The sequence below is a fragment of the Aphanomyces astaci genome (genome assembly GCF_000520075.1).
Source record: "Aphanomyces astaci strain APO3 unplaced genomic scaffold supercont1.20, whole genome shotgun sequence".
NCBI lineage: Eukaryota > Oomycota > Saprolegniomycetes > Saprolegniales > Verrucalvaceae > Aphanomyces > Aphanomyces astaci.
The window spans coordinates 738763-754988 of NW_009798283.1; the positions used below are offsets into that span (position 1 = coordinate 738763).

The following is a 16226-nucleotide window of genomic DNA, read 5'->3' on the forward strand; positions in this document are numbered from 1 at the left end:
CGAAGATCAAGGCTGTTGTGCAAGATAATCTGAAGGTGCGACAAGGCTTTGGAAAGACCGTGTGGAAGCAAGTTGAGCCGCTGCAGGATCGGTTTCAGTGTCGACTGTACGGCAACCCCGCGGCATGGTGGAATTCGTCAATTTCAGTGGCGTTCCTCAAGTACCACTTTGCGGAGCGGCCGGATCGCGCGACGAAGAAGGTCATGCTCCTGTGGGACGACTTTTCCGCTCATTTTACGGACGAGGTCGTTGCATGCGCTGAAGAACTCAACGTTGTGCTGGAGAAGGTGCCACCGCGCTTTACCTGGATATGTCAGCCTGCTGATGTTGCGTGGATACGACCAATGAAGTCGAGGCTACGGAAGTACTGGATCGAAATGATTCGACGTCAAGTGAGAACGAATAAGAGCCAACAAACTACATTCAAGTTGGTGGCGCCATCACGGACTACCATCGTGCAATGGATCACGCAAGTGTGGAACGATTTGCCCCAGTCGATCATCCTCAATGGCTTTGGAAAGTGTAGATTGATACAACCAGTAGTTGATGTTGGTGGTGTTGAGTCAGACGAAGTAGATAAGGAAATGTTGTCGCAGCTCATTGCTGGTTGTGCTGTGGATGATACAATCCACCTGTCGGACGATATTGATACGCAAGATGAATAAAATTGCTCATTTTGAACGTACTACGTAGTACGTGTTTGTATAGGTCGAGTGCTATATTTAAACTCTAAATACGCTATACCTGTAAGGATTAATATGATCTCGAATGTCGACTGGTTGTGAAATATCACCTGTCTAAAAGGACCTAAACTACACGGTACCATGAAAGAAATAGATTTGTTATATATTTCTGAGAACTTTGAATTATAACCAATCCAATTCGACCATACCCATATCACCCGTCGTGTGAGCGGTCAATTAATGGAAATATAGCTTATTTGGTGAAGTCTCCACTTGGTAGCTGATATATATCCTCAGTGTCAACGCAAAATGCACCAAATAGTCTACCGGTACGCGTTGAAACTGAAGCAACGCACACATGTACTACCTCTGTCCCGGTTTTATTGCTCCAAACGAGATTCTTGAAGTTCCATTTTAATTGCTCCAAACGTGCAACAGTGGATTGAAGAAAAAAACACTGTATTTCGCATACAAAAATCAAGTACATTTATTTCAAATGTTTAATCTAAGTACCGATGGTACCGGTACCACTGGTATGTCAAGTTCTTCATCATCGGAATCTTCCACGATATCCAGACGCTCAAGCTCCGTGCAGACATCGCTCATTTCCAAGTTCTTCGCCACTTCGCTCGCCAATTCTAAGATGACTGTAGACAAGTCACACTCACTTAGCAATTCCATACTGGCGTTGACAACGCCAGTATCTGCTTCAATCGACAAGGGCAAGCGACCTTGGCCTGAAATTGGCCAATCGATAGCGCCAATCAAAATTGGAGTAATATTGGCGAAGTTACGGTGAAAATACTAACGTTATTTGAGGCTTGTATGTACGGATGTCGTTCCTTTTATCCGTACTTTGTTTTTATTGAGCGTGGTTATTTCAATTATATGAGCCACAGTATGGAGTCTTCTGATTGCTCTCTCGTATTTGATTGGATGTATTTTACCTCAATTTGATTTCAATTGAATTCGCCGAGTTCTGCTCTTTTGAAACATACCGCATACTCTATACTTCTCAGAAAACATTGTGTTCGTTTCTCAAAAATGCCGTTTGGAGCAATAAAACCGGGACAGAGGTAGTAAGTAGTAAATGCAACTTAAAACAATCGTTGGTCAAAATTATTAGAGAAAGTTGTGTGGATTTGAGGTCATTTTTGCCTTCACTAATATGTGTATTACAATAATATAGGCTACACTATTCATTTATCCTATATATAATGTTACCTGAAGGCTACACTATTCATCGGTTGGACCCCTCCAAATGAAGTTTCGCCAATAGTGTAGCTTACACTATTAATAGTTACGGACATGGGCGGTCAAGTTATTGGATTGGTTGACAGTGAAACTATTCTTTCTCCAGCCTTGGTTGGTTTCATACATGGTAGGTTGGATGACAGAACTTAGATGGGGGGGAATCCCCAAAACGTACTTCCGCAAAACTGAAAAATCTTGAGTATAGGTACATGGGGAATACAGAAATACTAGTAACGTTAAGCATGAAGTCACTTGACAGTGCGTGGGTAATGAATGAACGTACTTGGACAAAAGACAATACTTATCACAAGTTACTCTACGGTAACGTTATGGGTAACGTTAATGAAAGGCCTTGGAATACATTTAGCAGGTGGGGCGGCGGTTGTCGTTGAGCTTGCCGTCGCGAAGGATCGTGCCAATGTTGACACGGCCGTGGCCGAAGCGGTTGTTAGGCCACTCCGAGTCCTTGAGGCCGCCGCAGTTGGGGGCGCCCGGCAGGGTGCGGTTGTTGGAGAGGTACCACGTTTCGGGCTCGGTCGTGTTGAGTTCCTTTTGGTCCGTGGTGGCGGTCAAGTACTTGTACACAGCATCGTAGCTCGCCGTGGGGTCGACACTCTTGATGATGGCAACCACGCCAGCGACGTGGGGAGCCGCCATGGACGTGCCGGCGTATTGGGCGTACGCCGTGTTGTTGGCAATGCCCACCGACCGCGTAAAGAAACCAGGGGCGGACACGTCAGGCTTGAAGTACTCAGCGCCGTTCTTGGTTTGCGGGCCCTTGGACGAGAAGTAGGCGAGTTTGTCCTTTTCGTTGGTGAACGAGCCGATGGCTCCAACGCCAATGACCGTCTTGTACCCGCCGGGGCTGCCCACGGTGGCGCAGAGCGTGCCGCTGTTGCCGTTGGCGAAGATGGGGACAATACCCGCAGCCTTCCACGCAGCCACGGCGTCTTCAAACCAAGGGGTGTACGAGGCCGAGCCCCACGAGTTGTTGACGACGTGGGGGCCCTTCTTGCAGTCGGCGCCGGTGCCGTCCGGCTTGGTGGGGCACAGCATGAACTGAGCACATTCAAGCAGCTTGGCTGAAGTACCAGAGGAGCCGTTCAGACCGATGCACGCAATCCATTGGGCGCCGGGGGCTACGCCGATGCCGTTGGCACCAACCATCGTACCGATCGTATGCGAGCCGTGGCCAGACGTGTCGCGGGGCAGCGCCGAGCGCTCATAGGGGTCGAACCAGCCCAATTCCGACCGCCAGTTGTGCTTGATGGCTTCGTGCGTGTGGAGGGCGCCCGAGTCAATGGAGCCCACAATGGCGCCCTTGCCGGTCGAGTACTTCCAGATTTCAGGGGCACCGATGGCTTCCACGCCCCACTCGTTGGTCGCCGTGCTTTCGGCATCAACCGACCCCTTCAACACTTCGGGGATGGTGAAGTCGGCCGCGTTCAAGTCAATGTATTCGACCACAGTCGACGCCTCCAATGCGTCCAATGTGGCCTTGGTGGCCGACGGGAAGTAGACGGCACCTCCGATGGGCAACGCCACGGCATCGGCAATGGACACGATGTTGGCCAAGGCAGCCAAGTTCTTCTTGGACGCTTCCTTCAAGAACGCATCCACAAACTCGCGGGGTTCGGCGGCGAGGAGCGCCCCTTGTTCCAGGGCAGCAATGTCCAAGGGGAACTTGGCAATCAGACCCACTTCCGAAGCAGATTCCGTCTCAAAATGGCGCTTGGCGCGGATGGCGACGTTGGCGGCCGACGCGGTCGAGGCGAGGGCGAGGATAGAAGTAGCTTTCATGTCGGGCGTACGGAGAAAAACGTCGAATGACAGGATTCATGGAGTCGGATTTGGGGTGCTAGGAATTGTCGTGGGGTACAGTAGGTTTTCCAAGGGGTCATGATTCGGCCCACTACAATGAGTCCCTTCTACAAGGGTTACAGCAACAGAGTCTAGACATATGGTGGCCATGGGCCAAACGTTCGTTATGTCCGATACTACTAGTAGTAGTGACAGAAGTACTACATCGAAGCACAGCTGTAGTAGTGCCTACAGTACTACAGTAGTAGTACTAGCTAGTACAGTACTACCTATCTATGTACCCCGGAGTAGTGTACCTTTGGATTCCAAAATACCCCTCAAGTATGTAAAAACTGAAACAAAGCACTGCACTAACATTACTCGGAGTGTCTACAATACTCGTGACATTGCCGCTGGTATGCTGATGTAGTACTCGTATTCAATACTAGTATGGCCTACCGAAAACTCTCTTTATCGCCCATGCAGTTTCAATGACATGTACTGTACAGTACCCGTACATACTGTAAACACGTGATGCAATTACTTGTACTAATAGTATTGGAGTTTTGCACGAAATAAACTCACATGTCAAATCAAACACTATTTGTGCTATCCCAAACCCTAACAACAGTTGCACTGTACAGCAACATTTTGTAACCGTGGTGGGCCGACGAATCAGCAAAGCCTACCTGTTCGCGTCGCGACGGCCAATTGGGCTGCAGGTGCAAGTTTCAGCTCCCATCTGGAATAATATACCAGTCACGACCGACACCTTCTCAATCTATAGCAACATGACGCTCGCTCTCAGTATACGTTTTCACCCAATATGAAAGCAGCTTCGATCCTCGCCCTCGCCTCGATCGCGTCGGCCGCCAATGTCGCCATCCGTGCCAAGCGCCACTTTGAAACGGAATCCGCTTCGGAAGTGGGTCTCCTTGTCAAATTCGCTCTGGACATTGCCGCCTTGGAACAAGGGGCGCTCCTCGCCGCTGAACCCCGTGAGTTTGTGGATGCGTTCTTGAAGGAAGCGTCCAAGAAGAACTTGGCTGCCTTGGCCAACATCGTGTCCATTGCCGATGCCGTGGCGTTGCCCATCGGAGCCGCCGTGCTCTTCCCGTCGGCCACCAAGGCCACATTGGACGCATTGGAGGCGTCGACTGTGGTCGAATACATTGACTTGAACGCGGCCGACTTCACCACCCCCGAAGTGTTGAAGGGGTCGGTTGATGCCGAAAGCACGGCGACCAACGAGTGGGGCGTGGAAGCCATCGGTGCCCCTGAAATCTGGAAGTACTCGAACGGAAAGGGCGCCATTGTGGGCTCCATTGACTCGGGCGCCCTCCACACGCACGAAGCCATCAAGCACAACTGGCGGTCGGAATTGGGCTGGTTTGACCCGTACAACCGGACGACACTCCCTTGGGACACGTCCGGGCACGGCTCGCACACAATTGGTACGATGGTCGGTGCCAAAGGCATTGGCGTAGCCCCCGGTGCCCAGTGGATTGCGTGCTTGGGTTTGTTCGGTGGCTCTGGAACCACTGATCGTCTCTTGGAATGCGCGCAGTACATGCTGTGCCCTACTAAGCCAGACGGCACGGGCGCCGACTGCAAGAAGGGCCCCCATGTTGTCAACAACTCGTGGGGCTCGGCCACTTACACCCCTTGGTTGGAAACGGCTGTAGCGGCGTGGAAGGCGGCGGGGATTATCCCAGTGTTTTCCAACGGCAACCGCGGTCCTGCGTGTGGCACGGTGGGTAGCCCTGGCGGATACAAGACGGTCATTGGTGTTGGAGCCATCGGGTCGTTCACCAACGAAAAGGACAAAATCGCCTACTTTTCGTCCAAGGGTCCGCAAACAGGCAACGGCGAAGCATACTTGAAGCCAGACATTTCGGCCCCCGGCTTCTACACCCTTTCCGTGGGCATTGCCAACAACACGGCGTACCGGCAGTTGGCCGGCACGTCCATGGCAGCTCCCCACGTCGCTGGCGTGGTTGCCATCATCAAGAGTGTCGACCCCACGGCGAGCTACGACGCTGTGTACAAGTACTTGACGGCCACCACGGACCAGAAGGAACTCAACACGACCGAGCCCGAAACGTGGTACCTCACCAACAACCGCACCCTGCCGGGTGCCCCCAACTGCGGCGGTGTCAAGGACACTGCGTGGCCTAACAACCGCTTCGGCCACGGCCGTGTCAACATTGGCACGATCCTTCGTGACGGCAAGCTCAACGACAACCGCCGCCCCACCTGCTAAGCAACCGATGCTTGCAAACACAGTAGTTGTCGTGGTGTTTAATTATTTGTTCCCTCGCCGGTCAAACGATAATCAGCTTTTATATTGTCCATACTACGGTAGTAGTGCGTCTGTCTAGAGTGTAGAAATGACTTTACTCCTCCGAGGACTAGTAGTACGTACCAGTACAGTACAGTATATATAGGGCGTACTAGCCAAGGACACTCGTGACGCCTGGAACAGAACCCATGAGCATCGTGGAATATACTTAGTACTTACTGTATTGTACCTGTCGTGCAACGGTACAGTAACGTTGAGCGATAAAGTTTGACAGGACGGGGAGTTGAGTTTGTTGGTTGCTGGGTCGTTCAACCCAGTCGATTTTTGACGGAACATTAGCTTGTGCGACTAGAATTGACACGTTAAGTGGTAACTTCAAGTTGAGAAGAACGCGTGTTTTTCATTTTCGTTCGTTATGAGCCGATATCCACACAAGATTGGACCCTTCGGGTTGCCCAACCCCAACTGGGCCTGCTGATGACGTTGGAAAAGACTTTGATGATACCAGTCGCCTTCCACACTCCATCCACGCGTCGTAACCATCCAAGCCCCCCGAGTCGGTGATCACATGGGGCCTCTCGTGCAGAGCCGTCCGGCTTGGTCGAATACAACTTGAGGACTAAACTACTCCAGCAACTTGGCTTCAGACCTAGAGCCATCATACAACCGCAAGCACGCAATTCATTGACACTTGGAGTGGCACTGATGTCGTTGGTGCTGATGGCGTCGGGGGAGCTCTGTTTACCTGAAAGGAGTCGGTGTCTGGTTTAGCGTGTCAAACCAGCTAAAATTGGCACAATAGTAGCCCTGGATGGATGGCATTGTGGGCGGGAAGGGCCACCGTGCCTATGAGTCCACAACAGCGCGCCATTGTCGTTCGAGTACTGCCCGGATTTCTGACTGACTCCCACTTCACTGGGGGTCACCCCTTCGCGAGCCACCGGCCCCTTCAGCGACGTCTGGGGGGTCACCCAATAACGGCTACAACTGGCAGCGAACCATAGTTATGTAGGTGTAGTCGTAATTGGGGTGTCCATACGCGTTGTTGCCTTCATAGTATTCGTTTGCGCGGCGGTCAACTTAATGGCGAACCAGACGACTTGGGGGTAGGAAAATACGTGTTCGAGGTGCGCACAAGCACGCACATTTTTGTCATTGAATCACATAAGTGTAAGTTGTCTGCGATTCTGGCTGTTGGACAGATTCTAGCTTGAACGGGATGAACACTGCAACTGCCGTTCAAAATTCCTTCCTCGTCGATGACAATTGCGCCGTGGTAGCGGTGGGCTTGGTCATGAACCACACAGCATACTTGAGTGTAGGCCAAGCTCGAGGGACCTGGCAGTTGTGTACTACTGCCGGTAGTAGTATTAGTCATATTCCGAGACTGACTGTGTCGTCAACTACAATAATAATGACAGGGCACTTGTTGTGTGACAGTCGACGACACGACCGACCTACCAAAACGAAGGTCAAAGCTATGATCACTCGATTTGGACTGTTTGGATCCGCGCCATCGGGACCACCGTGTCGGACCATCCATCGCCCACGACGAACTAAACTACCCACGCTATTGAACACAACTTGAAAGTCACACGCTTTAGGATGGCCAAGTCCGACTTTCCGATCTGTGCGCGAATTGTTTAGGCCATCGATCGTCGATTGCACGACTGTCCCTGTGTCGCGGCGCCCTTTGCACGGACACCCGACCCTCGAAGCGTGACGACAGCGATCGCTTTGTCAGGTGGTCTGTTAGGACACGTGGACTAAAGCCGCAGCGAGGAAATGGTTGCTGTCCCGTGACAGTTCCTTGTGTCCCCCCGCCGAGTCTCTTGTCTGTGTATTTATGCTCCCACAAGCCTGGCCTTGTCAAGGATGTTCAAGTCGACAAAAATGTTAAACTACGGTGGCCTTTGCATCGCAAGTGAGTAAGGAACTGCCAGTATATTCCTGCGAAGTGTAAAACGAAGCCCCCACACATGCCCCCCCCGGTGCCTTCGCCCTCTTTGAGCCACTGCCAACTATGCGCCATGACAAGTACTAGAGTACCACCACGGATCAATGGAAACTCGAAACGACAAGTGCCACATTATTGTACTTGGTATTTGAGCTACAAGCATCGCTCGCTACCAGACTCCTCTACGATACAATTAGTCCAACACTCACAGAATTGGCCACGGCCTTCCAGTGTAGTCACTAGTGTCTGAAGAACTTGATGAAAAACCGCTATTATTCCTGTGCATATAACCGCTACTATTATTAATAAGATAAGATTCCACCCTGTCAAGTTACACAGTACTACAGTATTGGACACACGTGGCACGCACGCTGCGATACACTGAAGTCATATCCAGAAGTTCGTGGCCTAAGTCTTTGAGGAAGGCCATGAACATGACACAACTCGCTGAAAGCATGAGGCCGTTCGTTACCCATCACTGGTTCGTCGCGACGTTTCGTGCGATTTTGATCCGAAGAAAATGGACAGAATCATCTTCGGTGACCGACATTCTGGGACGGGGTCGGGGAACCAATGGTTTCTGGGGAGTTGTTTCAAACGGGTTTCAAACGTGTTTCAAACATGCCCGGAGGCGTCGTTCCTTCTGGGACGTGCCGAACGCGACGTTTAAAACATGTATCTTCCCAACCACCACCCGACGCCATAGTTTACACCATACTATTTTTTTCATGAACGGAGACCAACCACGATCACGCTATGTGCCGCCTCATTTGCGCGGCCATGAACAAGACGGCGGCGGCAGTGACCGCGGCAGCGACCGAGGCTCGGTAGACAGACGCGGCGGTGACCGCGGTGGATACGGTGGCCGTGACGGTGGACGTGGCGGAGGATATTCCCGCGAACCGCCCGCGAGCAACTCCCGTTGGTCGGGCTTTGAATCCGGCGGCGGATACGGTGGCCGCGAAGAGCGTGGCGGCTATGGTGGACGCGATGGAGGCGACCGTGGGTCGTACGGCGGCAGCCGCGGCGGCGGTGGGTACGGCGCCCCTCGCAAGAACCGCCTTGGATTCCACGGCGACATGACCCCCAACTCGCGCACGGAACAAGAGTTGTTTGGCGACTGCCAATCGTCCGGTATCAACTTTGACAACGTACGTCCGCCTGTTCCTATCTCATGTCTCCATCGAGCACATATCTAATGGACCCCCTCCGTTTTCTTAGTACGACGACATCCCCGTGGAAACGAGCGGGGAAGGCGTGCCGCCGCCCATTTCGTCGTTCAACGAAGAAGAGCTCGGCCCCGAAGTGTGCAGCAACCTGAAGCTGTGCATGTACAACAAGCCGACGCCCGTGCAAAAGTACTCGATCCCGATCGGGTTGGCCGGCCGCGACATGATGGCATGTGCCCAAACCGGCTCGGGCAAGACTGGTGGGTTCCTCTTCCCGACGTTGGCGTCGATGCTCCGCAACGGCCCGGCCGCAGCGCTCGACGAAAACTCTGCCGGCGGGCGTCGCCGCAAGTTCTTTCCATCGGCGCTGATCTTGGCGCCGACGCGTGAACTGGCATCTCAAATTTACGACGAAGCCAAAAAGTTCTGCTACTGCACCGGCATTGCGCCTGTGGTGGTGTACGGCGGAGCCGAGGTGGGCCAGCAGCTGCGCAACTTGGAGCGCGGCGTGGACCTGTTGGTGGCCACCCCCGGGCGCCTCGTGGACCTGATCGAGCGCGGCCGCGTATCGCTCGCGGGCATCCAGTTTCTCATCTTGGATGAAGCCGATCGCATGTTGGACATGGGGTTTGAGCCTCAAATCCGGCGCATCGTCGAGCAGGAAGACATGACGCGCGAACGCCAGACGTTTATGTTTTCGGCGACGTTTCCCCGCGAGATCCAGCGATTGGCGTCGGACTTTTTGCGCGATTACATCTTTTTGACGGTGGGCCGCGTCGGCGCGGCGTCCAAGGACGTCAAGCAGACAGTTGTGTGGGTGGACCAGCAGGACAAGGAAGACTACCTCATTCGGTTCCTGAACGAAGTGCAAGACGGCCTGATCCTTATCTTTGTTGAAACCAAGCGCAATGCTGACTTTTTAGAAGACATGCTGTGCCATGAAGGGTTCCCGGCGACGTCGATCCACGGCGATCGGACCCAGCGCGAGCGCGAAGCCGCGCTGGCGTCGTTCCGAAGCGGCCGCACGCCCGTGCTGGTGGCCACGGACGTGGCCGCGCGAGGGCTGGACATTAGCGGCGTCACACAAGTGATCAACTATGACCTCCCGACTAACATTGACGACTATGTGCATCGCATCGGGCGCACGGGCCGCGTCGGCAATGTCGGAAACGCGCTGTCTATGGTGAACGACAAGAACCGCAATATTGTGCGCGAATTGCACGAGCTGCTGCAGGAGAACGGCCAGGAGTGCCCGCCGTGGTTGGCCCAACTAGCGTCGTATGGCGGCGGCGGCGGGCGCGGCGGTGGACGCGGCGGCCGTGGCGGACGCGGCGGATCGTCGCGCTTTGGTGCCCGTGATTTCCGAAAAGAAGGCGGTGGTGGCGGAGGGCCGCCTAGCCGAGGAGGCGGTGGGTTTGAAAGCCGCGGCGGCGGATATGGCGACCGATCCGGAGGCTACGGCGACCGCAATGGCGGCGGCGGCGGCGGGTACGACAACAGTTCGTGGTAGAGAGTTTTGGCCACAAGCAGCACCGGTATCATAGCCATCCTTCGATGGACGGGTGGATGCCGGTGACTGACCGAAAAGAGCTGGAGATATCATAGATGATAGGTGGGAGGCGAGTGTATTATTAATAGGTAGAGCTAGCTCTGGATCCATTTGCATATAATCAACATGTATGGACATTTGACGGACGTGCGTTTTTGTTTTGCTGGCATATTGGAAGAATGGGCTCTTGGTTGGGATGGGCAGGTCTATCTTCTCTGGCAGATGTACATACATACATATATACTTCGAAGTATATATATAATATATATATATTATACCTTGGCCACATGGGATACAATTCGGTTAGTCAAGTGCCCGATCTTTATGCGGATCCGGATACTAGACCCCAAAATCTCGAACGAGTGTTTGACCACAATCATGGCGTTGCGCCAACTGGCGGCGCCATCGACGACAGCTCGACCTCGTGGGGCTTCGTTTGGGTCGGATGTGTCCGACGAGGACAAGACCAAGATCCAGCCCACGACCGCATCAGTGTCGACGACGGCTGCGCCTAGCCTCGTCCGCCGCGCATCGTCGAAGCGATGGTATTCAGACTCGGATGACGAGGGCGGCGGTGGCGACGACAACTACGCGAACAACCAAGCGGGGTCCATGTCTTCGCTGCAAGCATCTTCGATTGCGTCGGCAGCATCGTCGTCCACTTCGGCCATGCATCGGCGTGCATCTGCATCTGCCTTCATACCCAGTCGAGCAGGCACCATTACCGAGAAAGCGCCACCACCACCAGCACTGGACTTGACAGCGCCACCCGCAACAGGATCACTTCCAGATATACCACGACCGGTGTCTGGCTTCCACAAACTCGTGCAAAAGACCAAGATCCTGTCGCCGTTTCGGTCGAAATCGTCAAAGCACCTCAATGGAGCTGCTGCCAACCAACCCCACGACGACCACCCCCCCGATTCAGCCCCAGTTGCATCTTCAGCTGGTCCTGTCCTCCAGCGGCGGCACTCGTCACGCATGATATTACGCGCGTCGTCTACGGACACGCCGCTCGCCCCCACGCCCGAAGACGAGCCCGACGATGCGTTTCAACTGAACGTCCTGCAGTACGTAAACTTAACAACATGCATCTATTAACAAAAGGTGTTTCTCTTTCATATATTAACAAAACGTGTTTGTTTTTCGACCCACACAGCGCCTTAAGCCCTGGGCGAGGCGCGCTCGGAGGTGCTATCCCTGGGGTGCCTGGCTCGGGGGTGTTGTTGGAAGGCTGGCTGCGTCAAAAGCAAAGGCGGGTACGACAGCCAACTGGCGAGTGGACAGACTGCTGCTGCTGCCACGATTGGCCACTCATGATTGGTTGTCATGCTTGGCTGCTGTAGGGTCTCCGAGGCCTCAAAGCGTGGAATTCGCGGTATTTTGTGCTGTTCAAGAACCCTAACGAGATGCGATACTACACGGACGTGGTGCAGAGCGGATGGGGGCCCATTCCGTTGAACGAACTCGGGTGCATTTCGCTGCGATCGATTCAGCGCATCTCCAAGCCAAGCCACCCCAAGTACAAAGGTATGGCATATCACCACTAACTACTATATACTAAGTACATACATATATATACGCGTATAAACGTAGAGTGTATTTCGCATTGTTATAAACTAGTCGATTCATTTGGTTTTGGCATGTCTTGTGTATATATAATATATATATATACGGGGGTTGCCATTCTTGTCATATTGGACTAACTAGCTTCTAAATTTGAAGATGTCCAAGTCGAGAAACGTTGGTCGAGGTTAGTGGCAATACAAGTAACAGTTACTCGAGTAGTACTATTCAATACTGGAACTTGAGGTGATTGGCTGAAAATATATACTTAAGAGCCAATCCGAACACCACGGAAGATACCATCTCGCGTCGATGATATATATATAATATATACATCGATTTTTGCAACTTTTCTTGCAAAAACGGCCATTTTATGCCATTTTTCGTGGCATCCAGACCCGCCCTAAGAAAAAATCTTTTCAAATAACTTTTGTTTCATACATATGTTTGTGCTTTTTGGAGTATTCGAAAAAACTACTAAATAATTAGTGGATGGAGATGATGGTGGTGATGTTTGTTATTATTAGGGTGTCGATTTGACATCACGTGCCGCCTGCCGTCGACGACTGCGGCCACCACGGGCGACTACGATGTCGACGGGTTGGTTTCTAGCGGAGATGAAAGGGACAAACCAGCCTCTAAAACCACACCCAGAGCCACGAGAGAGTTCTGCTTGGTGTCGGACTCCCCCCAATCCACCGTGACATGGGTAGCCATGCTGGACTCGCTTCTCACGCGCAGCGTCAACAGTCCACGGCCCGAAGCTGTGGGCGGCCGACGTGGGAGCAGCAGCAATACCAATTGCAACCAAAACCACAATACCAGTGGCGGCGGAGGTAGGGATTGTATATGTAATGTACATACATGGATATGGGAGCATGCGTCGAATAAAAAAGAAAAAGAAAAAAATCGTTTTTCTTGTATATATATATATATACAAGAAATACAATTTTTTATATGTACATGGATATGGGAGCATGCGTCGAATAAAAATCGTTTTTCTTGTATATATAAATATATATATATATATACAACGTGCATGGTGGAAGAAGTTTTATATATTTTTCAAAACTGATATTGTACATGAGAGAATATAGGGTCGTTGAAAGCATTGATCACGCAAAACAACATTCGACAAAAAGCCGCCCTCGGAGGGTTTGGAGCGATGACTAGTACTACTACGACGACTACTACTAGTACCCCGTCGTCTGGGGTGTCGACGACGACCCCAAGAACCCCGCAGCCAGCACTTGCCCATGTATCGCCAAGGGCGGCTGTGACAGTGTTCAGTTTACCCCACGATGTCGTGCCCAAAGCGATTGTGTTGGCGATTGAATACATTTTTGAATCATTTCCAGGTATTGAAACCGAACACTTTTACTCGACAACTGTGCCGCCGCCAAGTCGTCTGCAGGTACAAAGCTAAAAATCTTTGCTTGTGTTAGCCATCACCACTCACTCGGTGGTGATGACTAATATTATTCGATCGGACACATATATATATATATTTCTGGCAGAGTGTGGCGTCGTTTTTGAACCAGTGCGCGATCGAGCAGCGCAAACCTACCCGCAACGAATGGGAGGACGAGCTGGACGTGGTCACGGCGGGTGCGGTGGTGATGCTGTGGCTCAGCCAATTAGAAGGCCCGATTGTACCTGTCGACATGTACCACGCGTTTCGGCATGTGATGGCGGAAGGTGCGACGGCGCCGTTCGAGTTGATGCGAAACTTGAAAAGTTTACTCAGGACCTTGCCTCCCACACCATTGTAAGCCACGTCCCAAAGTATACATATATATATATATATATATATATATTTGTTATTTATATATATATATATTTATATATATTGCTATATATATACTATTTGGTTATATATATATATATACTATTTGTTATTTATATATATATATATATATATTGTTTTATATATATTTGTTATTTATATATATATACTACCTGGTATATATTATATTGTAGTATATATATAATATATATATATATATATTGTTTTCTACAAGATTCTGTTTGAGGGGGGGTATGGTATATACTTATTTATTGAGTAACGTATTCGTATGTTGTAGCAAACGGATGGCGTTTTTGATTTTCCACTGGAACGATGTGACAGTGTATGAAGCCAAAAATAAACTGACGGCGGCGGTGCTGGCGCGCCTGTTTGGCCGGTTTGTGTTTCGAAATGGTACGGACGACGACGAGACCGAGCACGATATGATGCAGTCGTTGGTCGAGTACCTGATCACCCACGCCGACGTGTTGATTGATGAAAACGAAGCCGAACTCCTCGACTGAAGCGCCTGATACTACTACTACAGCACTGCTTTGAAATAGATACTATATGGAATCGAATAATATATAGTAGTACTGTATTAAATTTGGAATATTATATATTTATCGTAGCTCGTCGTGGTCGCTCTCATGGTTGCCAACGTACAGTCGGAATTGACTGGTTCAACAGACGATATACAAAGTGTTGCAAGATATCAAGGGTATTTATGGATGAGGTGCGCACGCACGCAACAAGGTATGACGTGGCAGCAGCAGCGGTCGACACGATGAAATGACAAGAAAAAAGATTGCGCCGTCGGGGAATTGAACCCCGACCTTCTCCTTGGAAGGGAGAAATCCTAACCATTAGACTAACGGCGCTTGTTAATACTTGTTAATCTATACCCTTTGACAATAGACTAACGGCGCTTTTTTATTATTATCTTGCTGATTTATATGTGTTTATCTCATGAAGCGAGCAATAATAGGGTTCAGAGGGCGAAGGTCTACAGTAGTATACTTAAGTAGTTAGATTTGACCTTCCACTCACTCATCACTTTTGATTACTGCGTACGGTACAGTAGTACGTAGTATACTAGTAGAGGGTACTGTACTGACATTACTTTGAACCTGGAGCAAGTGACTCATACCCGCGTTCTTGATCTTTCAGACGACGGGGTGGTGGGTGCTTGGATGATGCCGCTTTGTGAAGGTACTCAAGCAGCATGTGGCGATGGGTCGAGATGTGTTGATGCTGCCTATGATGGCGACCTCCGAAGTGGGGGGTCGACGCGGGGGGTTCTCGGGGGGCTACGGGCGGGGGGAGGTTGACTGGCCTGGGGACAGGTGGACCACGTTCGTCCGAGTTCCCGCCGTCGTCTATCCACCACTCATCCTGCACAGCTTCCTCCGGCCAAATCGTCTCTGGGCAGTCCTCGTGAACTTTGATTGGTTTCTTGGTCATTGTGATCGCAAGAGGCTATGTGTACATACAGGTGACACGACCAAATATTAGTACATACATTGCATGGTCGTGAATTCGGTTCATTACTCTTGACAACTCAAAAAAGGATGAGTAGTACGCACCACCACGGGAATGTCGAGGTTTTTAGAGGACGATTTAAAGCTCGTCGCTTGTGGGGGAGTAGGGGGGGGGGGGTGAGCCTTGGCCAGTTCGTCGTTCCAAGCGATTTCCTGCAGTCGAAGTTGGTCGTGCAGGTCTCGACATTGCTGTTCTAACGTTGATACTTTAACTACCACCACAAAATAGAACTATGCGTTAAACGTGATGAACAGGTACTTGCGTCGACAGAGAGAGTGACATCGTACACTGACATGTGAGCAAGTCCTTTTCCACGGCCGCCGTGCGCTTTAGCGCCCCGTGTAATTCGGTTTGCAGGACATTCCTCTATCCATTTATTAATCCGAATACATGTAATATATCATGTGTTATTATATTAATTCGTAATAATAATACATCCAAACATACATCACTAGTACTACTATCTCCTACCTCATCCTGAAGCAAGTGGATCGTGGCTAATGCGTGCTCCCACTATGGAGATGCGACTGCTTTAGTTGAGACCTAGTAGTAGTAGATACACATCCCCAACTAATAGTACTAGTAGTAGTAGTAGATACACATCCACAACTAATAGTA

General features: G+C 51.0%; 6 protein-coding genes and 1 non-coding gene across 8 annotated transcripts in view; 4 read left to right on the forward strand and 3 right to left on the reverse strand.

Moving 5' to 3' along the window:
* Positions 1–203: 203 nt before the first annotated feature.
* Positions 204–1325, forward strand: H257_08870 (hypothetical protein; the record flags this gene model as incomplete). Its single annotated transcript, XM_009834940.1, has 2 exons — positions 204–287; positions 1227–1325. 2 exons carry the CDS (start codon positions 204–206, stop codon positions 1323–1325), a joined length of 183 nt encoding a protein of 60 aa, XP_009833242.1.
* Positions 1326–2220: 895 nt separating this feature from the next.
* H257_08871 (hypothetical protein) lies at positions 2221–3755 on the reverse strand. The gene has a single exon (XM_009834941.1). It carries the CDS (start codon positions 3735–3737, stop codon positions 2301–2303), a length of 1437 nt encoding a protein of 478 aa, XP_009833243.1. The 5' UTR covers positions 3738–3755; the 3' UTR covers positions 2221–2300.
* An 808-nt stretch (positions 3756–4563) lies between these two features.
* Positions 4564–6000, forward strand: H257_08872 (hypothetical protein; the record flags this gene model as incomplete). Its single annotated transcript, XM_009834942.1, has 1 exon — positions 4564–6000. One exon carries the CDS (start codon positions 4564–4566, stop codon positions 5998–6000), a length of 1437 nt encoding a protein of 478 aa, XP_009833244.1.
* A 2713-nt stretch (positions 6001–8713) lies between these two features.
* Positions 8714–10860, forward strand: H257_08873 (hypothetical protein). Its single transcript, XM_009834943.1, has 2 exons — positions 8714–9147; positions 9218–10860. The coding sequence occupies exons 1-2, from the start codon at positions 8725–8727 to the stop codon at positions 10673–10675; spliced, it is 1881 nt and encodes a 626-aa protein (XP_009833245.1). The 5' UTR covers positions 8714–8724; the 3' UTR covers positions 10676–10860.
* Positions 10861–11066: 206 nt separating this feature from the next.
* Positions 11067–14675, forward strand: H257_08874. Of its 2 annotated transcripts, XM_009834944.1 has the most exons (7): positions 11067–11784; positions 11874–11973; positions 12061–12244; positions 12808–13116; positions 13378–13694; positions 13798–14048; positions 14365–14675. In XM_009834944.1, the coding sequence occupies exons 1-7, from the start codon at positions 11093–11095 to the stop codon at positions 14588–14590; spliced, it is 2079 nt and encodes a 692-aa protein (XP_009833246.1). In that variant the 5' UTR covers positions 11067–11092; the 3' UTR covers positions 14591–14675. The 2 variants fall into 2 exon arrangements, with proteins under 2 accessions (XP_009833246.1, XP_009833247.1); XM_009834945.1 differs by having other exon boundaries at positions 13378–14048.
* Positions 14676–14875: 200 nt separating this feature from the next.
* Positions 14876–14947, reverse strand: H257_08875. Its single transcript has one exon. It is a non-coding gene; the product is annotated as a tRNA-Gly (tRNA).
* Positions 14948–15080: 133 nt separating this feature from the next.
* Positions 15081–16226, reverse strand: part of H257_08876 (hypothetical protein) — a gene marked incomplete at its 5' end in the record, with an annotated part of 2470 nt that continues 1324 nt past the window's right edge. The window contains 4 exons of the mRNA XM_009834946.1: positions 15081–15545; positions 15653–15819; positions 15896–15974; positions 16080–16121. Coding sequence (XP_009833248.1) covers positions 15186–15545; positions 15653–15819; positions 15896–15974; positions 16080–16121 — 648 coding nt within the window. The 3' untranslated portion in view covers positions 15081–15185. The remainder of the gene's footprint in view (positions 15546–15652; positions 15820–15895; positions 15975–16079; positions 16122–16226) is intronic.